The sequence below is a fragment of the Coffea eugenioides genome, chromosome 6 (genome assembly GCF_003713205.1).
Source record: "Coffea eugenioides isolate CCC68of chromosome 6, Ceug_1.0, whole genome shotgun sequence".
NCBI classification, from domain to species: Eukaryota; Viridiplantae; Streptophyta; class Magnoliopsida; order Gentianales; family Rubiaceae; genus Coffea; species Coffea eugenioides.
Genome location: NC_040040.1, coordinates 50,194,041 through 50,212,061, shown reverse-complemented (window position 1 = coordinate 50,212,061; position 18,021 = coordinate 50,194,041). Strand labels below are relative to the sequence as shown.

At 36.4% G+C, this 18,021-nt stretch overlaps 2 protein-coding genes and 1 pseudogene across 2 annotated transcripts; 1 reads left to right on the top strand and 2 right to left on the bottom strand.

Moving 5' to 3' along the window:
- Window positions 1-1,454: 1,454 nt before the first annotated feature.
- On the bottom strand, window positions 1,455-2,746 carry LOC113774364. Its single transcript, XM_027318908.1, has 2 exons — window positions 2,132-2,746; window positions 1,455-2,042 (listed from the first exon to the last, which is right to left on the bottom strand). Exons 1-2 carry the CDS (start codon window positions 2,744-2,746, stop codon window positions 1,455-1,457), a joined length of 1,203 nt encoding a protein of 400 aa, XP_027174709.1.
- Window positions 2,747-4,325: 1,579 nt separating this feature from the next.
- Window positions 4,326-5,678, top strand: LOC113774363 (F-box protein At5g07610-like). Its single transcript, XM_027318907.1, has one exon. The coding sequence runs from the start codon at window positions 4,326-4,328 to the stop codon at window positions 5,676-5,678; it is 1,353 nt and encodes a 450-aa protein (XP_027174708.1).
- A 2,994-nt stretch (window positions 5,679-8,672) lies between these two features.
- LOC113774361 lies at window positions 8,673-12,314 on the bottom strand (annotated as a pseudogene).
- Between the last annotated feature and the right edge of the window lie 5,707 nt (window positions 12,315-18,021).

Below are 18,021 nucleotides of genomic sequence, written 5' to 3'. Positions count from 1 at the left end.
TTGCCTATTTTTGTGCATATTTGTGGTTATTCTTGATAAACGATGGTTAGATTTTCAAAATTTTCTACTGTTAAGGTTTTATATTCTAAGGTGTTAAGTATGACATGGTTAAATTTAAAGATGTCTCTTTGGTGAATATTTGAAATTTTTATGACTTTTGCACTTTTTGGTTAACTTTTCTAAATATTGTAAATATTTGTCTAGCATTTTTTGTGCAAATTGGTTCATCTATTAATTTTAGTTTTCCATATTTAGGAAATGAAGCGGGTTTGTGTAATTTTTAATTTTAATTTGGTGCTTATTTATGAATAGTATTTGGTTATACTCCACTAGTTATTGTTACCTAGTAATCGGGAGTTTTCACTGAAAATGTTGACTTTCACGTAAAAAAGTGATGATAGCTATTAGTATGTAATTTTTAAACGATGAGGGTAATCGGACTCCTTCATTTGGTAGATGTCGGAGTTCGCATTAAAAGGTTTGAATGGCTAAGAACTAAGCATTTTACTGAAGAAAGAAGAAAAAAGGGAGTTGTGCTAAAAGTGAAAAAAAGAAAAAAAATGTACGAGAATGTGGATGGTTACATTAGCCTATTGATCCATGAGTTTTAATGTTGAGATTTTGCTTAATAGTCGAACTATTTGGTAAAAATGTTGACTGAATATTTTATATTTTTAAATTAGTTAGTCAAGAACTGAAACAGTTCTTGGTTTAAAAAACTAACTGGAGAGATATTTCTTGAAAATTAGCCACTAATACTTGACATATGTTTTAATTATACCTTGACAATAGATGATTTGAGTAATAGCCATTGTTTGAATTCAATGACTTAGTACTGTTTCATTAGCTGTTCTTATGCTTGAGAACAAGCATGATTTAGGTGTGGAATATATGTAATAGGTTGCATTTTTGTCATTAATTTTATGATTGTTTCTGTCTTTTATTTTATCAAATATTGCATTAATTGATGGATTCTATTTATATTTGGTAATTGGTGTTGATTGTAGGGATTTGGAACAAAAAAGGGATTAAAGACATGATTTTTATTGAATTTTTATGCTAGTCAACATGGGCACGTCAAAGTTTAAACTTTGCACGTCCAGAAAATTCGGGATTTGGCATGTGAATTCCAATCTTAAATTAAAGTCAGACTCTTCACCTGACGATTGGTCTCCTGTCTCTATTGGGACACTAGTTTAGTTTATTTATCTTAACTTTGTAAAAGAATCCCTTATCTAGGGAAAATTTGATTTCGATTAGTAGAAGTAGTTTGGTAATATTAGGAAATGGAACAGTAGGAGGAAGCAGGGACGGAGCCAGAAATTTATTTTTGGGGGCTGAAGTGTATTAAAATTTTTTTTTTGTGACGAAATAAATATATTTAATAAGTAAAATTTAGAATCAATAATTATAAAAATAATAAAAACATATAATTATACATACCCAAAAATTTGTTATTGATTAACACTTGAAGTATTGGTAGTTGTTGCACTCGAATAACGAAGAGGAGGCAATTGCATTCTGCGAGTCTTCATCCGTTGAAAACGCTGCAATATTTGCTCATTTTCAATTGTTGCAAAAATATCCTTCTCGATGTATACAACCAGACAGTCATTCATCCACTCGTCTCCCATTTTGTTGCGCAAATCAGTCTTGACAATATTCATTGCAGAAAATACTCTTTCAACAGAAGCAGTCGCAACTGGTAGAACTAATGCCAACTGGATCAGACGATAAACCAATGGAAAAACTGTATTTTTACCAGTTTTAACCATTTGTTGAGCAAGACTTCCCAAATCTCCAACTTCTGAAAATTGAGGATCGCGTTGCACATTATAAATATAATTTCGAAGTTGAGACTCAAGATATAAATAATCGTTACTTGAGAAGTCTTCAGGATATAAATCAGCAAGACGGAGTAGTTTCTGCACATTGAATTGAGAGAAAGAACTTTTTGGATCAAGACATGCTATGTAACTAAGCAATTCCGTGCTAACTTCCGAGAAACGATTATTCATCTCTTGTATAATTAAATCAACAACCTGACATCACAACAATAATAAAATTAATAACTAAGAAAATCTGCTAACAAGTAACAAATGTAATGAAATAATAATTTCAAAAATAATACCTCACAAAAAATTCCCACGCGATAATGATGAAAATTAGTGATGGTTTGACCTCTGCGACTGCGCCTGGCATTGCCACGGATTGCTATACTGTCTTCCATATCAATCACGGGAATCATATTCAACTCACAAAAATTATTGACTTCATCTAAAATTATTTGCCATCCCTCTTCCCTAAAGTCTTGCAATTGAGATTTCATAGTATCAATCAAACTCATGGCTTGGACAATATTTTGATCCCTTTGTTGCAAAACAAGTGACAAGTCATTTGTGATTCCCAATAAATACTTCATCAGGTGCAATGCAAAAACAAACTCATAATCATTCATTCTATCAATCAAACCCCTGGCCATACCTCTATTGTCAGAAGTGGTGGCATCATCTTGTATATTTCCCAATATTCCAATCACCGAAGCCCACATAGAGGATAGACGAAGTAATGTTAGATAGTGTGATCCCCAACGAGTATCCCCTGGTCTTGCTAAACTAGTTTCTTGATTTTTGCCTTTTCCACTAATAATATCTCCACTGTCTAAAAGTGTAACAATCTTAGCATGTTCTATTTGTCTTAATTGATCTCTCCTTTTACATGATGCTCCAGTTAAATTGACAATCATAGAGACATAGACAAAGAATTCACTGGGTCGGACCTGTAAGCCTCAACCAGAATCTTGACGGAGTCAATGCGATTGGTGCCCGGAAACAGGGGCTGCACGTAGTCCAGATGGTGCAGTGACACCAGTGGCGCCAATGGGTGCGCGGCAAGCAATCCATACGGGTTTCCACGTATGTCCAACTGATTTGATAATTCCACCAAACCAAACAAATATCTCACCACCACAGCCACGGGTTTTCCGGCGGCTTGGGGGGGGCTTAAGCCCCCACCAGCCCCCCCTTAAATCCGTGGCTGGGAGGAAGTAGGTTTTCTGTATTCTTTCTTTTCTCTAGGTGGGAGACCAGTAGGAGTAGGGCGTAACTTTTCTTTTCTTCTTCATCGCATTTGGAGAATGGCCGCAGGGATTAATCCAAATATTTTGTGCGTGACTTTTTCCATGATGATGAACTAGACTTCTTTTTCTAGTCAAGAAACAACAGAGGATTTGGTTCATCTAAAATTGTGGGATCGAATTGATTATTTTTATTTATTTTATTTACTGGTATTCGTATGTTCTCTGATTTAATTTCTTATGATTATTATTTTATTTGAATATCAAGGGCCCGATATTTTATTTAATCTAATAACTTAAAACCAGTTAGAGCAGTTAAATCCATAATTATTTAATTGCTTTAAATTAGTGATGAATGGTATGATTGGATTTGTGTTAGGGAAACATATGAGTTAACTTAAAATAACCCTCGTAACGTGTTATTTAGTTAGAACAGAGCTTCTCTAATTCTTAAGGCAATTGGAAAATTGAACTCTACAGTCGTACTTAGGGTTATTTCTTGATTAGGGAAGTGATTATGGTTATTTTTTTATTAGAAAAGTAATTAACGGTCGTACCTTGATCACCGATACAATAAGGAGAAATTGATTGTCATCGCATGTTTGGAAATTATAACTTGCTTATCAGTGAGTAAATGAAATTATCATTGCATCGATGATTAATTGAGTGAACCATCTCCAAAATTATTTCTCGGCTAGAGATTATTCATTATTGATTTAATTTTGTTAAATTGTCATTTAGTTTTTATTTTATTTAATTTATCTGAATTGTTTAATTATCCTCAATTATATAAAAATTTTCCGAACTTTAGACTCTAGAAGAAACGAATTATCCCCAATTTCTGTGGATTCGACCTTACTCACCCTATATACAAAATTTATATTTTTCTGGAGTAGGTATTTATTATTGTACAAAATCGACGCCTGCCAATATGTATATGTGTGTGTGTTTTCAAAAGAGTTTTAGAGTCGGTGCTAACGAATATAACTATGTAGATGTGCCAAAAATACGTGAATCACTAGTTTAAATTATGGAGATTTTTGTTTGTTGATTTGAAATTGAGAAAACCGAGTTAAACTAGGCTTCTGCTTTCCTACCTCTTTTTTTTTTTTCAGTTTCGAAAGAAAAGATTCCTTTTCCTATTGAGTTTATTTTATTTTTCTGTTTTTTAGGTTTTTCCTTTCTAAGAGGAGTTTATTTACCAATCTCCTCAAGATCAGCGTTTAAGCATCCCAAAAACCTTCAAAGAATGGTGAATAGTGTCACAAATAAACGCATCAAAGAGCCGGCCTCTCACTCTGAAAATCGGAAGGACAAGAAAAAGGAAACCAAACCAGCAAACAAAGCACTACCGATCAACGCTATTACCACCACCTCCTCTGCCTCGTATTCTTCCTGCTCCTCCGTGGAATCATCAATGGCAGAAGCAGCAGCAGCAGGAGGTTCGCTTGTGGGCAACAACGAAGATCTCTTATGGCAAATTTTCCCTTACTTGTCTCCGAAGTCACTCCTTCGCTTCCAATGCGTTTCTAGGCAATGGCTCTCGATAATATCCGACCCCGCTTTCCGCATCCTCCACGCTCGGACATATCCCGCCACCACTTCCTCCTCTTCCGCCACTACCGGCCTGATTTTGCACGTTAGATTGCCATGGCTCGAAACATACTCGTTCAATTTCATCTCTTTCCATGAAGACTATAAAAACTCAATGCATCACATCATATCTAACTTCAGTGACTTCTCGAAAGGTAAAATCTGGAATTTTGATTCATGCAATGGGTTATGTGCTATGAGGTTAAGTATCTTGAAATCACAATGCCGCCACGATCAAGTTGTCGTGTATAACCCTTCCACTCGTCAGCATAGGGTTATTCCTCTAGAAATAAAAGATGGATATATTGAAGGTATGAACATAGTGTTTGATCCTTTGAAATCCGATCACTTCAAATTGGTCTTGGTAAGGCGTGTAGAAGATTATTGGTATGGTCTAGATAAATATATATACCATGTGTATGCATCCCAAACTGGGGTTTGGCGGCGAAGTGAAGGCACTAAGATCGGATGGGACGGTGCATATTTTGAGAAGGGAGTGGTATGGAATGGAGATCTTCATTGGATGACTCATCTGGGGCATACTTTATGCTTTGATCTGGACAATGCGACCCTTCGGCAAAACATGCCTCCTCTCCTTGAAAGACCAGAGCACGCCAGGACGCATATCTTGTTTTTTGGGGTATCAGGAGAGAATTTATGTGTAATCGGGGATAAGAAGCTTGGAACATTGGATCTTGATGTTTATGAATTGGAGAGGGACTATTCTAAGTGGAACGTGAAGTATTATTGTCTTTGTTCTCTCGGTGCTTTGTATCCTTCTCTAATGGACGAAAGGTGGCAAATACTTTGTATGCCTGTGGACAAGGAAGACAAAAGTGCAACACTCGTTATATGCCTAGATGAAAAAATCATCTATTATGATACTAAAAATATGACTGTGACTGATGTAAAGCAGGCCGATAATCAAGGTTGCCGCCGGCCACTCGGTGTGTCAGCATACAATTGGACGGAGGCCTACCAACATATGGAGACGTTGGCCTGCCTTTAATACTTTTTTGGATCAGTTCAGTAGCTTGATAGTCGCATATTGTCAGTTTTACACAATTTTTTTCTATATATAAGTGGTCCAGTTCTGTGCATTGGCTTTATAGATTTCTACAACGCTAATCATTCGTTCAACTCGGCTTTTTGTAGGATTTGTTCTGGGCTCATTGGACTTCATCTTGTCAATCGAGTTCACTTGGTCTGTTCAATTTGAGTCACTTCTGATGGGGTTTTCACACAAAATAATCCCACATCGAGTACTCTTCTGAACAATTATATAGGTGTAGTTATGACTCAGTAGTTTTGTTTTATTTAGTTAAAGTTTCTTTTCTTTTGCTTTGTAAGATGCAGAATTTTTCTGCTTGCGACTATTCCCTGCTTAATGTGTAAAAGTTTACATATCGTGAGAGGAAATTTGGTCATTCCCTACTCGTTCAAATGATTATATTCAAAGTTTATTGAGCAAAGCTAACTAAAATTATTATTAGGAAAAATACATGATTAGTCATTTTATCAACCACTCGGTTAAGGTTCATACTTGAATACCAATCAATTCCTGCAGTCAAGTAATTAAGTATCAAATTAACCCTACATGAGGACGTGCAACAGAGGCATTCAGATGAATCAAAGATTCATCTTAAAACTCCTACGCTAAGTACACACAATATTGCAATGAAGTCTTCCAATGAAAATTTTGGGTAAAAAAGCAAATTTCAAGTGATGGTTCATCATCATTCCACCAATCATGCTCCACACATCAGCAGATAATTTGCAAGTATATAATCCTAGTGTAACCACATAGAAATGCTGCCTATCAGTGCCAATAATGGTTGGTGGACATTGGTGCTGCAGCAATGCAGAATTGCTTGGCTTGACTGTTTTGTGGTGGTTCAAACTTCTGTGTGGTACTTGGCATTCATAGAATTGCCGGGAAAGGACTATACTCCATTTGTGGTGATCAATGTACTTGTGAAATAGTCAGGAGTAAAATGACCAGGAAGGTAGTAAGTAGGCTTCTAGCCTAGGGAAGCAGAAATGTAGAACAATTTGGCATACTAATCATAACTTGTAGATAATAACGTTGATGATGAACAAAGCACCAAATGCTTGATTTGTTGTCTATATATGTTAAGTAATTGCTCTTTTTGGTGTTCTTTCAGCTTTCTTTATTTTTGGTTAGGCAAGATACTGCATCTTTCAGTGTATTGGCAGAGTCACTATTTGTTTCTCCTTTTTCGGTTGACAGCTATACTCCGTGAGCAGTCTTCATAAGACCTCGACGATCCCTGTCCAATGCATCTTGAAACAGAATCAATATATTAGTGCACTAAAATAAATACAAAAAAAATGTCAACCTTGAAACTCTAAAAAAGTGTAGTAATTTGAGTAGCTGCCACTTAGTAAATGCATGTTAGTGTTAGCTACCATCATTAACTAAATTCAGAGGAAAAAAAGAAGATACACATGCTCTGCAGTTTCTTGATCCACAGCTCCAACATCCTGAATTTGCTTTGCTTGAAGTACCTCAGAGCAATTAGGCGTTTAAATATAACAGCTACATTTACTACTACCTTCGCACCAGCTATGAACAAATGCTTATCCTCCAATTCAGGCAAACAAATCCAGCTGCTTTTCTAAAGGCAGGTCAAGAAATTTTAACACCAATAGTTTATAATCAACCTCGCACACAGAATCTAGTTACAAACCAACAAATTTAATAGCCAGATACAATTGACAAGCAGCAAGAAAACAGCAGTACAGCAAACAAAATAAAATCAAGGCAAAAGTAGAGCAAGGAGTTCACCTTGCAAAAGCACCAAAACTAAGCTTTTATCAATATTTCTTACAATCATAACTGAGCAAAAATTAGTAACCTCAATTATTTATGTTAAATACAGCCCTTAACTATAAAGGGAGAAACATGAAGAGCAGAACAAGCAAATCGTGTCTCGTGACACGAAAATAACAGTGCAGCCAAGAAAAATATGATCAAGGCGGAAATGGAGTGAAGGGCTCACCCTGCAAAACCACCAAAAGGCAGAAATAAAGCGAAGAGTTCAATTTGTAAAATTAGGGAACTGAAGCTTTCAATTGAAAAAGGAAGTTGCTTTTGAGATGGCTTGCTCAGAAGATTAGCGAGGCAAAAGAGTGAAGAATTCACATTACAATACTAAAATACCAGTCTCAAAAATACGAGTATCACAGATCATAAAACACAGTTCTCATATCAGTCAATTAAGCACTAAGTTTAGAAATGTACATGATTACAATTATAATATATGAACTTCTTGTACGCTTTTCTAGAACTATGGCTTGTTATGTATAAAGCACAACCACCCCTTAAAGGCAAAGTAAATGAGCAAAATCAATTATCTAAGAAATAGCAGTAACATAATTTATAGCTGTCCTCTATACTCAGTGGTCTGGAATGCACAGAAGTACCAGCAATCCAGAGCTACATTAGCAAAGAGAACACAGAAAAATATTTTGAAGAAGACAAAATGATCGCTTGCACGTAAATGGATCCTTTAGGAGGGGATATTCTACAAATTGTAATGGCACATAAGGAGAAGAATATAGGATTAAGCTGGACTGGATTTAAATTCAAAATCAAATTCCAGCTTGAGCTAAATCCAGTTGAACAGAATTTTAGAATTCTGACTTGTTTAGAGTCCCAGTCAGGGATGATGGCAGCTATTCTTCTAATGGCCTTGGTTTTGCTTAGACAAGTAGTTGTAGTCTGTAGAGTTTCTATATATTGAGTGGCATGATCTGAATCTAATATCGTCTGCTCTTATCAATTTCTGCACCAACATCCCAAGGCAATCTTTTCTTTCTTTCATTTTCTCTCTATCCAAACAAACGCAATACTTGTCTTCAGGATGCTTTTGCCACAAGTTTTTGGCAGCTTTAATCCACCTTGGATGGACCAAAAATTTTCTCTCCTGTGTTGCCCAAAGAGATTGTTCTATTCCAGCATTCCTGGAGACCACATGTGTTATTGATGGGCCAACTTCAGATCAGATGAACATGTAGCTCTCAATTGCTCTGCAATTTTCCACAGGTGATCAATTTCTGCCTCATGTGGTATAGAGCCAAACCCACTAAAGACAATCTTGCAAACCATCAAGACTGACTTCCTAACTGTTTTCAGCACCTGCCATGGCTTTAAAAGAGAGTGAATGCAGTTCACATTAATTCCAATTGATACTAATAACGTCAAGGATGATAACCTTAATGACAATTTATGAGGGTGGTTTAAACACCAATGGAAAGAGCAGAGAATATAAAAGTTAACACTGAAACAGAGAGGACCTATGACTTATGAGTAAAGCGCTTTAACTATTACCTTTCTAACCTCTCGGTCAAGAAGACTTGAACAATTTTCCTGTTTAGCAAAAAAAAAAAAAAAAAAAAAGGTTCACTATGAGTCTAAGAGTAACTGAGAGTTAATGAAATGTTAAAGCAATTGAAACAATCATAAGAACCGAACGTACTGTATCGAAAAAGGTGCTTTGTATCCGCTTAAGAACTCTGAGAACTGAAGCGAGGGCTGCATCAGCATAACTTTCATCACATTGAAGTTCAGAAAGCGGTTTGAGATTTAAACCAGATCAATGTCTGCTTGAAGCGAAGGAGTGGTGTCCTGCCATCAATATCAAATTCTCCTCATGCTTCTCCCGGACCTAAACCATTGACAATGAGACAGATTTTCCGCTTTGCAGCAAATGTAGACAGATATAAACTTCCCAGAGTTTCTTAAATGTGAAAATTTATTGTTCATGATCGAAGTTTGTGATATGAGACTGAGACTGAGGAAAGCTTAAGCAAATTGTCCGAATCCTGATACTAGGTAGACCATAGACACAAAGACTTAAAAACATTCAGAGATGGTTTGCACCAGGCAACCGTTACTTCTAATTGGAAACAAATCTGACTACCAACACAGAATATGTGCATGATAATAGAGGAAAATAATACAATTTCATCGGAATCATAAGAGGCGGGGTATAAAACCAAAATCTAAGCTTAGTGATGAGTGGAGGAAGAGTGAGTTGAAGCACCTTTTCCTTGTCATCAAGTATTAAGATAGCACTTTCTTTCCCCCGGATTAACATCAAGGCCTTTCTTATTCTTCTGGGTCCAATCCTCGTGAGCTATCACTCTAGAACTGAAGTACATCTTTTTAGGGTCAAGCAGCTCTACCATTTTCAATTTGTAGGGACATGTACCCATCGTTCCTACATACATCTCAAACAAGTTGCTTCTGCAAGGAAAGTATGTACAGAAGGCCTCAACTTGGTTAGCATGGCCATTGAATCTAGTTCATGCAAGCTGCTCTTCACAGCATCTGATAATACGAAATAAGATGTTAAACTATAACGATTTAGTTAGAATACGAACATTTATAACCGCAAAAGATGAAAGCCTTCTCTTTCTTAAGTTAACAGATATGAAGAAAAATTGTCAAAAAGAATCAGAGGCAAAAGTCTAAACCAATCATAGAATTCCACTATCAGCACCAACTTATAATAAAGAAATAACAATCTGAATCCATCAAAAAGAAACTTAGGTTTGTAGAAAATGGAATCAACAGAATCTACATCTGGTATTCTTAATAGAAGTGCATTGATATTAGCCAAACACTAATCAAAAGGGCAAATTACAGGCTGGTCGAGGTTGAGAATATTCATAAATTCACAATTGTACACCTGAGATTGATTTCTCTTGGTCCAACAAGAGTCCTGCAATCCACAAACCCAACAATTGTGCCCCTAAGATCGATTTCTCTTGGTCCAACAAGAGTCCTGCAATCCTAGCATCATATAATCCAAAGGCAAACCCAACAGTGTACCAGCTACACAGTGCACGCTACCACCAATATGCAAAGAAATATATCTACTCAACATTGTCCTCACATACAATGTTCGCAAGTATTCAAACAGGAAATCCAGGTCACCATACCTAACGCAGCTTTCATTGTCATCACTACATTGTAGAAAGGTAGCATGACGCTGAAATTGCAATGCCAATAAACCTGAATAGAGATTTCTCCCCCCAGATCTTAGTTAAAATTAGTAGTAAAGGAGAAGGGATTGTCAATATATTAGTGTAATTGAGAAAGCCTCTTTGATGATTCCATTTGCTGCACTCCCTCTCCCTCTATATGCGTATATGCACGAGCGGGGGGGGGGGGGGGGGGGGGGGTGTTGTTGAGAAGCTTAGATGAAGCATTGTATTCTTACTGCTTTTTGGTCATGGGAACTAGGGAAGGATAAAAGGAATCCTAGCATTTGCTCATCAGAAATCCTAGTCTAATGCGGTACACATCAGAAAAATGTCAAATATAACACAACAAAATTATAAGGTATAAAACACAAACAAATTCAGTCAAAACAGAAGTTGCACAAATGACCATTGGAAAGAAGAAAACCAAAAGACAGCAGCCGCACACAAACCAGGAGCATATACCTGGAACATCATCTCTGGAGACCATTACGCGTCTCTCCTCTGCTGGAATGTCTGTAATTTGAATTCAGCAGTGTGTGATCTAAATCAAGAATCAAGTAAAGGTTTTTCTGGTGAATAAGGTTCTTCAACTCTTTGTCACGCAATCGAGCAATCTCATCATTAGCGATCCTCAGATTCTGCATGTAAAATGAGTTATGTAAACTGACATATTTTGGCATAACTACCTAACTAATTGCATGTTTCGCCAAAGTATATACTTCTGAATCAGAAGCTACAACCAAATATGATAAAGTAGCAGAGAAAGGTTGCCAGTAAATGATCAGCAATTGACTGCATTTTTCATTGATGTAGAAGAAGACTAAAGACAGATTTAGTTAGCATCTTCACATCAATCTTAAGGCCACTGACAATTCTAAGAAGTTATGCCCTGGTACTCACCAATTGCTTGTAATTGGCAGATAAAGCAAATAGGAATTAATTCCGAACAGAACTTTACATTCAAAATTGGGGGAAAATAAAGGATGGTATTAGAATGTTCAGAGAAGAACTTAATGTTTGAAGTCAATAAACAAATGGATTCAATTTGAACTGCCAAATCTCAAAAGCAATAGATATAACTAGGTTTGCACTTGGCATGAAAACAGAAAATTTCATAGATGGCAACCTTATGTATGTAGTGGAATGGAGGACGATACTCATCATCCATCTTCTGCCCACAAAAATAACATAATCCATTAATAACACCAGGATGTTTACAAACATCCTTCTCCAAAGAAGTTCCTGCAGAAACTACAATTTCACGAAACAAATTCTCATGTTAGTTAAGTTCCAAGTTAAAATTCTCACCAAACTTGGATTGTCAGGGGAAATCCTTAGTATCAAAATAAACGATACATGGAGACTCAAATGCGATTTCAGCAAGGTTTCTTGTATTCAATTTTTAACGGGATAAATTATCAAGTTCAAAACTATCTGGTGTAAGCACCAAGTCAAGTAAGCCATTACCTGAAGCATGCATCGGAATCTCAATCTCGTGCCTTTTGATCCTAAAAGAAAACTAAATTAACATAGAAAAGGAAAAGATACAATGGCAAACGGATAATAATCTAGCAAATGTAAAGCTAGTACCTGTCACAATCAAAGTGATAGTCATTGCTGTGATCGCCATTGTCTTCTTCTATAGATGATTCCTTGGAAGCAGAATATTAGTCAGACTCAAGCAACACAGCAAAGTCATAATCATCCTTGCTTGTGCTCGACTAATAAACAGGTAAATTTACACTTAAACTCATCTAAAAATAGGTAAAGAAAGAAAGAGCATGGGTGGACAAATCCTAAGATATCCAAATTATAAAAAAAAAGGGAAAAAAAAGCAATGGAACAATTAAAACTTTTTAGTGCCTCAAAAGAAAGCCACCGAACTTGACGCCATAAGGTCCTGCTTAAAAAATGAAAAAAAAAAAGAGGATTAGGCAACTAGAAAAGGAAGGGAAGTAAACAAAAATAAAAAATAAAAATAAGGGCAAATTACATGCTACCCCGTGTAGTTTAGTGTTTTTTGTACATAAGTTATGTACATATTATGTTACATAACCTTCTTATGGTTTCAAAAGTTATACATAACCTCTTTATGATTTAGATTAAAGTTTCAAAGTGACGGAAATGATCATTGATAACGGAACCTTTGAAAATATCAAAATTACCTTTATTAAAATTAAAATGATTGGAATGACCAAAATATATAAACATAATGATGCACTAACCTCGTATGGTTTTATTTTTTTACCATATAACCCCCTTATGGTTTAATACTTTATCATATAACTCTCTTATAGTTTTCAAAATATACACATAACCCTCCTGTGGTTAATAAATAATTTTTAACTTTACATAGGGGTATTTTTGATATTTTAGATGATTCCATTATGGATTGCAAATTCCGTTACTCTAACACTTTAATCCAAACTATGAGGCGGTTATGTATAGTTTTTAAAATTATAGGGGATTATGTATACAAATACTAAATTATAGGGGATAAAGTGTAATTTGCCCTAAAAATAAAAAAAATCTATAACCAAAACCACAGTTTCGTAGTAATATTTTCAACAATGCTTGAAAATCAACCATCTAAAGGAGAGATCCACTAAATTCTACTGTCCAGGCAATTGCTGACTGAAAGGGAGCTCAATGGACCTTTAAAGGGGGGATCCTCTCACACTCCTGAACGGATGTGGGAAAGGGGAGAGGGTAATCTTGTTTCTTTTCAAGAATGCTTGAAAATCAACCATCTAAAGGGGATCCATTAAACTCCATTGTCCAAGCAAATTGCTGACTGGAAGGGAGCTCAATGGACCTTTAAAGGGGAATCCTCTCACACTCCTGAACCGCTATGGAAAAGGGGAGAGAGGAACACTCAGACTGACGCTGGCTATTATCCTCTCCGTAATCTTGTTTCTTTTCAACAATGTTTGAAATCACAGTTCCGTAGTACTAGTTATAACAAATTTGCAAGTCAGTTTTGGCACACCTGAATCATGTTCGGGGTCATTCAGTACTAAAGCCATTATTTTATGCATCTAACCAATGGAGTGCCAACTGTCAAGTAAGCAAATATTCTTTTTAAGTCAGCATAGGGCTCTCACCGGATGCATAATCCTACCAGCGACTACTCGCCTTGCAGACTTGAAGGCTGCCTTCTCCCAGAACAAAATTCTTTTCTCACTCAAAACACAAAATTGTTCCAACTCCTAGGCAAGCAAGAAATCAAGAGAATTTTGCTGGCCTCTTTCTTCTCCCTGTGATGATGATGCAGGAAGATCGTTTTTCGAACTCTAGCCCTCAAAATCAGTCCGGCGCTAATTTTATTATAGCCAACAATGAAGAACTCTCGACCCATATTTTACATCGGTTACCCGTTACATCCCTCCTTCGCTTCCAATGCGTTTCTAAATTATGGCATTCAATTATTTCCAGCCCTACTTTCCGCCGCCTCTTACAGTGCCGTGCGTCCTCCTCATCTGATGCCCTTGCCTCCTTCTTGCACTTCTGCCGTACAGGAAACAAAACCCGGTTCGATTCTATCACGATCAGCGAGCATAGTGACTCTTGGTGTGATTTGGATCTCGTGCTGCGCAACTTTGGTGGGCTTCGTGGTGAAATTGTTGTGGTGGATTCATGCAATGGGCTTTTAGCCACTGCTGTGCTTGACTCCTATGATGGACACATGGAGTTTCGCGTCTATAACCTTATTGCTCGCAGGCTTAGGCTTATCCCGATGTTCCAGGACACACCACAGGCTAAAGCATCTGAAATTCTTGGCCTGAGTATCGTATTTGATCCTTTGATCTCTGGTCACTATAAACTTATGTGTATCTGGTGGTTGCAAGAGAAAAAGAAATATGGATTCACAGTCTATTTATCAGAAACTAGAAGGTGGAGGAAGATTAAGGCCTCACAAGAGGTGCATAAAAGGAAATTTTTGTTTCAAAAAGGGAGTGTTATGGAGAGATCGTCTTCATTGGATTGGTGCTGGTGACGGTGATGGTGACGGTTGTCCGAAGACATTTGTATGGCTTGATTTGAACAAATACCAATTTAATTTGAAGATGCCTGCACTCTGTAGCAAGCAGAAACTAATGTATTTTGGGCAGTCTAGAGGGCGTTTATACATTGTGGAATTAAACACTAGTCGAGAATCGTTTGATGTTTTTTAGTTTGTTGAGGTAAGGAATCGTAAGATTAATGAGGTCATGGAGGATGAGGAGGAGGAGTGTACTAAATGGGATTTTAAGTATCATATTGATCTTACAGCCATGATGCTAGACAAGAAGAATTATGATGAATGGTCTATACTTTCTTTTATGGTTGGTGATAGAGAAAACAAATCCAGGGTTCTCTTATTAGTAGCCGGTGAATTAATCTTGTATGACACTAATGATATGACTATCAAGAAACGCTCTACAATAGGATGTGTGCTGCGCCATGGGTCGTGCTGCTGCCAGTGGAACGAAGTTTTTACAATTACCTTGATATGATAGTTGCATGCGGTTGATTAGTTTGTAACATGTTCCTGAAGATACCTAGTGGATCGGTGGACTCCATATTTGCCTACCCTCAAGTAGTTCTTGGCATTTTTATTCAAAAGATTAGTACTTTCTTCTCAACTTTGAATTGTTTCATTCTTTTCTTCACCTTTCCTCTTTTTTGGGATATCTCTAGGAAGTTGCATTGACGCATATTGTGGCTTCTGAATATGAGAAGAGGAATAAAAAAGGTTAATGTGCATTTAGCTAATCAAAAACTAATTCAAATTTTGGTTATAGTCCCATTGCTTGAGAGAATGAGTGGCCTAATTTACCAAGTTAGGATACTTGATGACATGATTTCCCAGATTGATGGAATAAATTGCTCGGGGAATTATGTGCTAATAACCAAAGTATGCAATAGGAGGAAAATTGAACTTCTTGTTTCACTCTTTTGTAAAATTAATAAATTCAAAACTCTTCACCCAAAGCGATGGCAAATGACATTACCAGAGATGATATCTTAATGCAACAACAATCTTTTTTCAAAATAACAGCCGTACCCTGCACTAGTCAGAGTTGATTGGTACAAGGCTGGTGTGGAGAAGGGCTCTGTTCCTTGATTCTCTTTTGTTATTTGGCTATAATGCAAACGTAGATTGTCCAATAGAGATAGACTGAGACACTGGGGAGTTCAACTTGATTCTGAAGATGCTGTGGAGTTCATGGAGCACCTTTTCTGATCTTTAGAGGGAAGCTATCTTGTCATGCAGAGCTGTGGAGGTTGGGTGCTCAGTGAAGGCTTTTCTGGCTGCTGTCGTCTGTCAGCTATACTGGCAGTGTTTCACAAAGCTCGTAATTCTGCAATTACTATTGTAGCTGCTGTCTTGGACTTTGTCAAGGAGGTTATTGCTGGATGGCAATAGATTTCCATTAATAAAAGCAAATTGGGATCTGGCAATGGAGCCTAGCATGCCTCGTATCTGTTTTGGCTGATGGCTAGCTTGCGTTTCATGCTGTTTGGCTACTTGTAGTTTCATTTTCGTGCATAATATAGATTTCAGTGAATTGCCCGTTTTGATTTTTCAGTATTATTAAGTTTTGAACTTGTTACTTCCTATCTTTTTTTGGGCCAAAATTCGTTTTTGTTCTGTCATGCATACTTCTGTTTTTTCTTGTTTTTTTCCCCTGTTTGCTTGATATTTCTACTTCCCTGATTCATTGTGCTCAGGAAGATTAGTTTTTCAACTCAACAGCATGTGTTTTAGTTACCTCTGCTTAAGTTAACTTTTTTTTTTTTCTGGAAAGATTCCTAATTTTCTTTCGTACAATAATCTGTCAATTCAACAAGAAATTATTCCTCTTGAACATCTACTGTGGAAATGGTCAAAACTTTTGGTACTCGACATGTAAGTGATCCAGATATTCACTTATCTCAGAAGTTTGTGTATCAGATAGTGAGCTATTTCCTTGTAATCATGCATGTAAACCTTTTCATTCAGCCAAGCAGTAATGTCCAAGCAACTTGGAATGCATTGATGGCCTGCAATGCATCCAACAATCCCATGTATATGATTGAAGAAGAAAAGTGTCAGATAGTGGCAGAATAGATTTAATAACTAAGAAGAAACATCAAGCTAGTTGTTATACCGTTTGGAACAAGACACTCTTGAAGGGAATTAACTTCATCCTAATTTCTGCACTTTGGCTTGTCTTGGGAGTTAGAATTTCTGAGCAATGGAAAAATTAGAAAGGAAAAAAAAATAACTGGAATCACTATATAATCAATTTGTAGTGGTACTTGGTTTGTAACTAAGGAAATACTATTTTTATTATTACTTTTTTAACCCTCCAACCCCTCCCCGCACGCTTCCTACCCCTAATTATCAGGCACAAGATTCAAACCTGGAACTGAACATTATGTCAACCCCATGGTTGGAAAATATATTATTTAACAATGGGCAAGTGTATCATCCCTACTTGCTTAATTTATGATTTAAACCTTTTAGTTAGATATTATTTAACATAAAATTGATTTACTTTAATGTTTTACTAAGCTATAGATTAACCTCCAAACTCAATTTTGATTGACAAACTATTGAGGGATTTTGTTTTCCTGAAGTTTGCTTTGCTTTCCTATTTTAGTCACTAATAATGAGTGGTCTATTTTTAAAGAACCATATACAATACACAATATTAGTTTAACTAAGCACAATCTTGGAAAAATGTCAAAATGAGGACTCTTGGATGTCCTATTTTATCTTTGGAAGACAATAGAAAATCGAAGAACCCAAAACATATCGGTTAATTGAACTTCTAAGAGCAAACCAAAGAGAATTTTTTTTATATAGTGTTCAATTGAAATAAATAATACTTGTTTGTATATATTACTTTTAATTTGAAGTTTTCATCCCAGGAAAATGTAGAGTTTTTTTTTCCCCTCTTTTTTGGTTGGATTGTAGAGTAACAGACTAACTTAAACATGCTATTCTTGTACAAGAAAGCTTAAGTATATGAGTATCCTCATCAAACTTCTGCCATTGTCTTCTTGTTCATCTCAGAACAGGCTAAAAGGATGCAGGCCGGTCGTGCTCAGTCGTCTAGTGCTTGAGGGTTCTGTCTTGTCATTTCTATTACCTATTCATTTCAACAAAAATTTTGAGGGCGGAGAAAACTGAAAAACTTTGTGTGAATGCCATATGTTACAAATATATGAGAGCCAAATTGTTACAATGAAGTTGTCCTAGATTTCTTCGAGGTGATGAATCCCTATAAATTTATCGCACATTTGCACGAAAAATGCACTAGTCATCCAGTGCTTGGCGGTTCCGAATTCTAAGATCAGTGTTAGCC

Coding starts and splice junctions, on each gene's coding strand:
- LOC113774364 (XM_027318908.1), bottom strand. CDS start 2,746: ATGATTGTCAATTTAACTGGAGCATCATGTAAAAGGAGAGATCAATTA. Junction 2,043..2,131: donor GCGTGGGAATTTTTTGTGAG/GTATTATTTTTG, acceptor TTGTGATGTCAG/GTTGTTGATTTAATTATACA.
- LOC113774363 (XM_027318907.1), top strand. CDS start 4,326: ATGGTGAATAGTGTCACAAATAAACGCATCAAAGAGCCGGCCTCTCAC.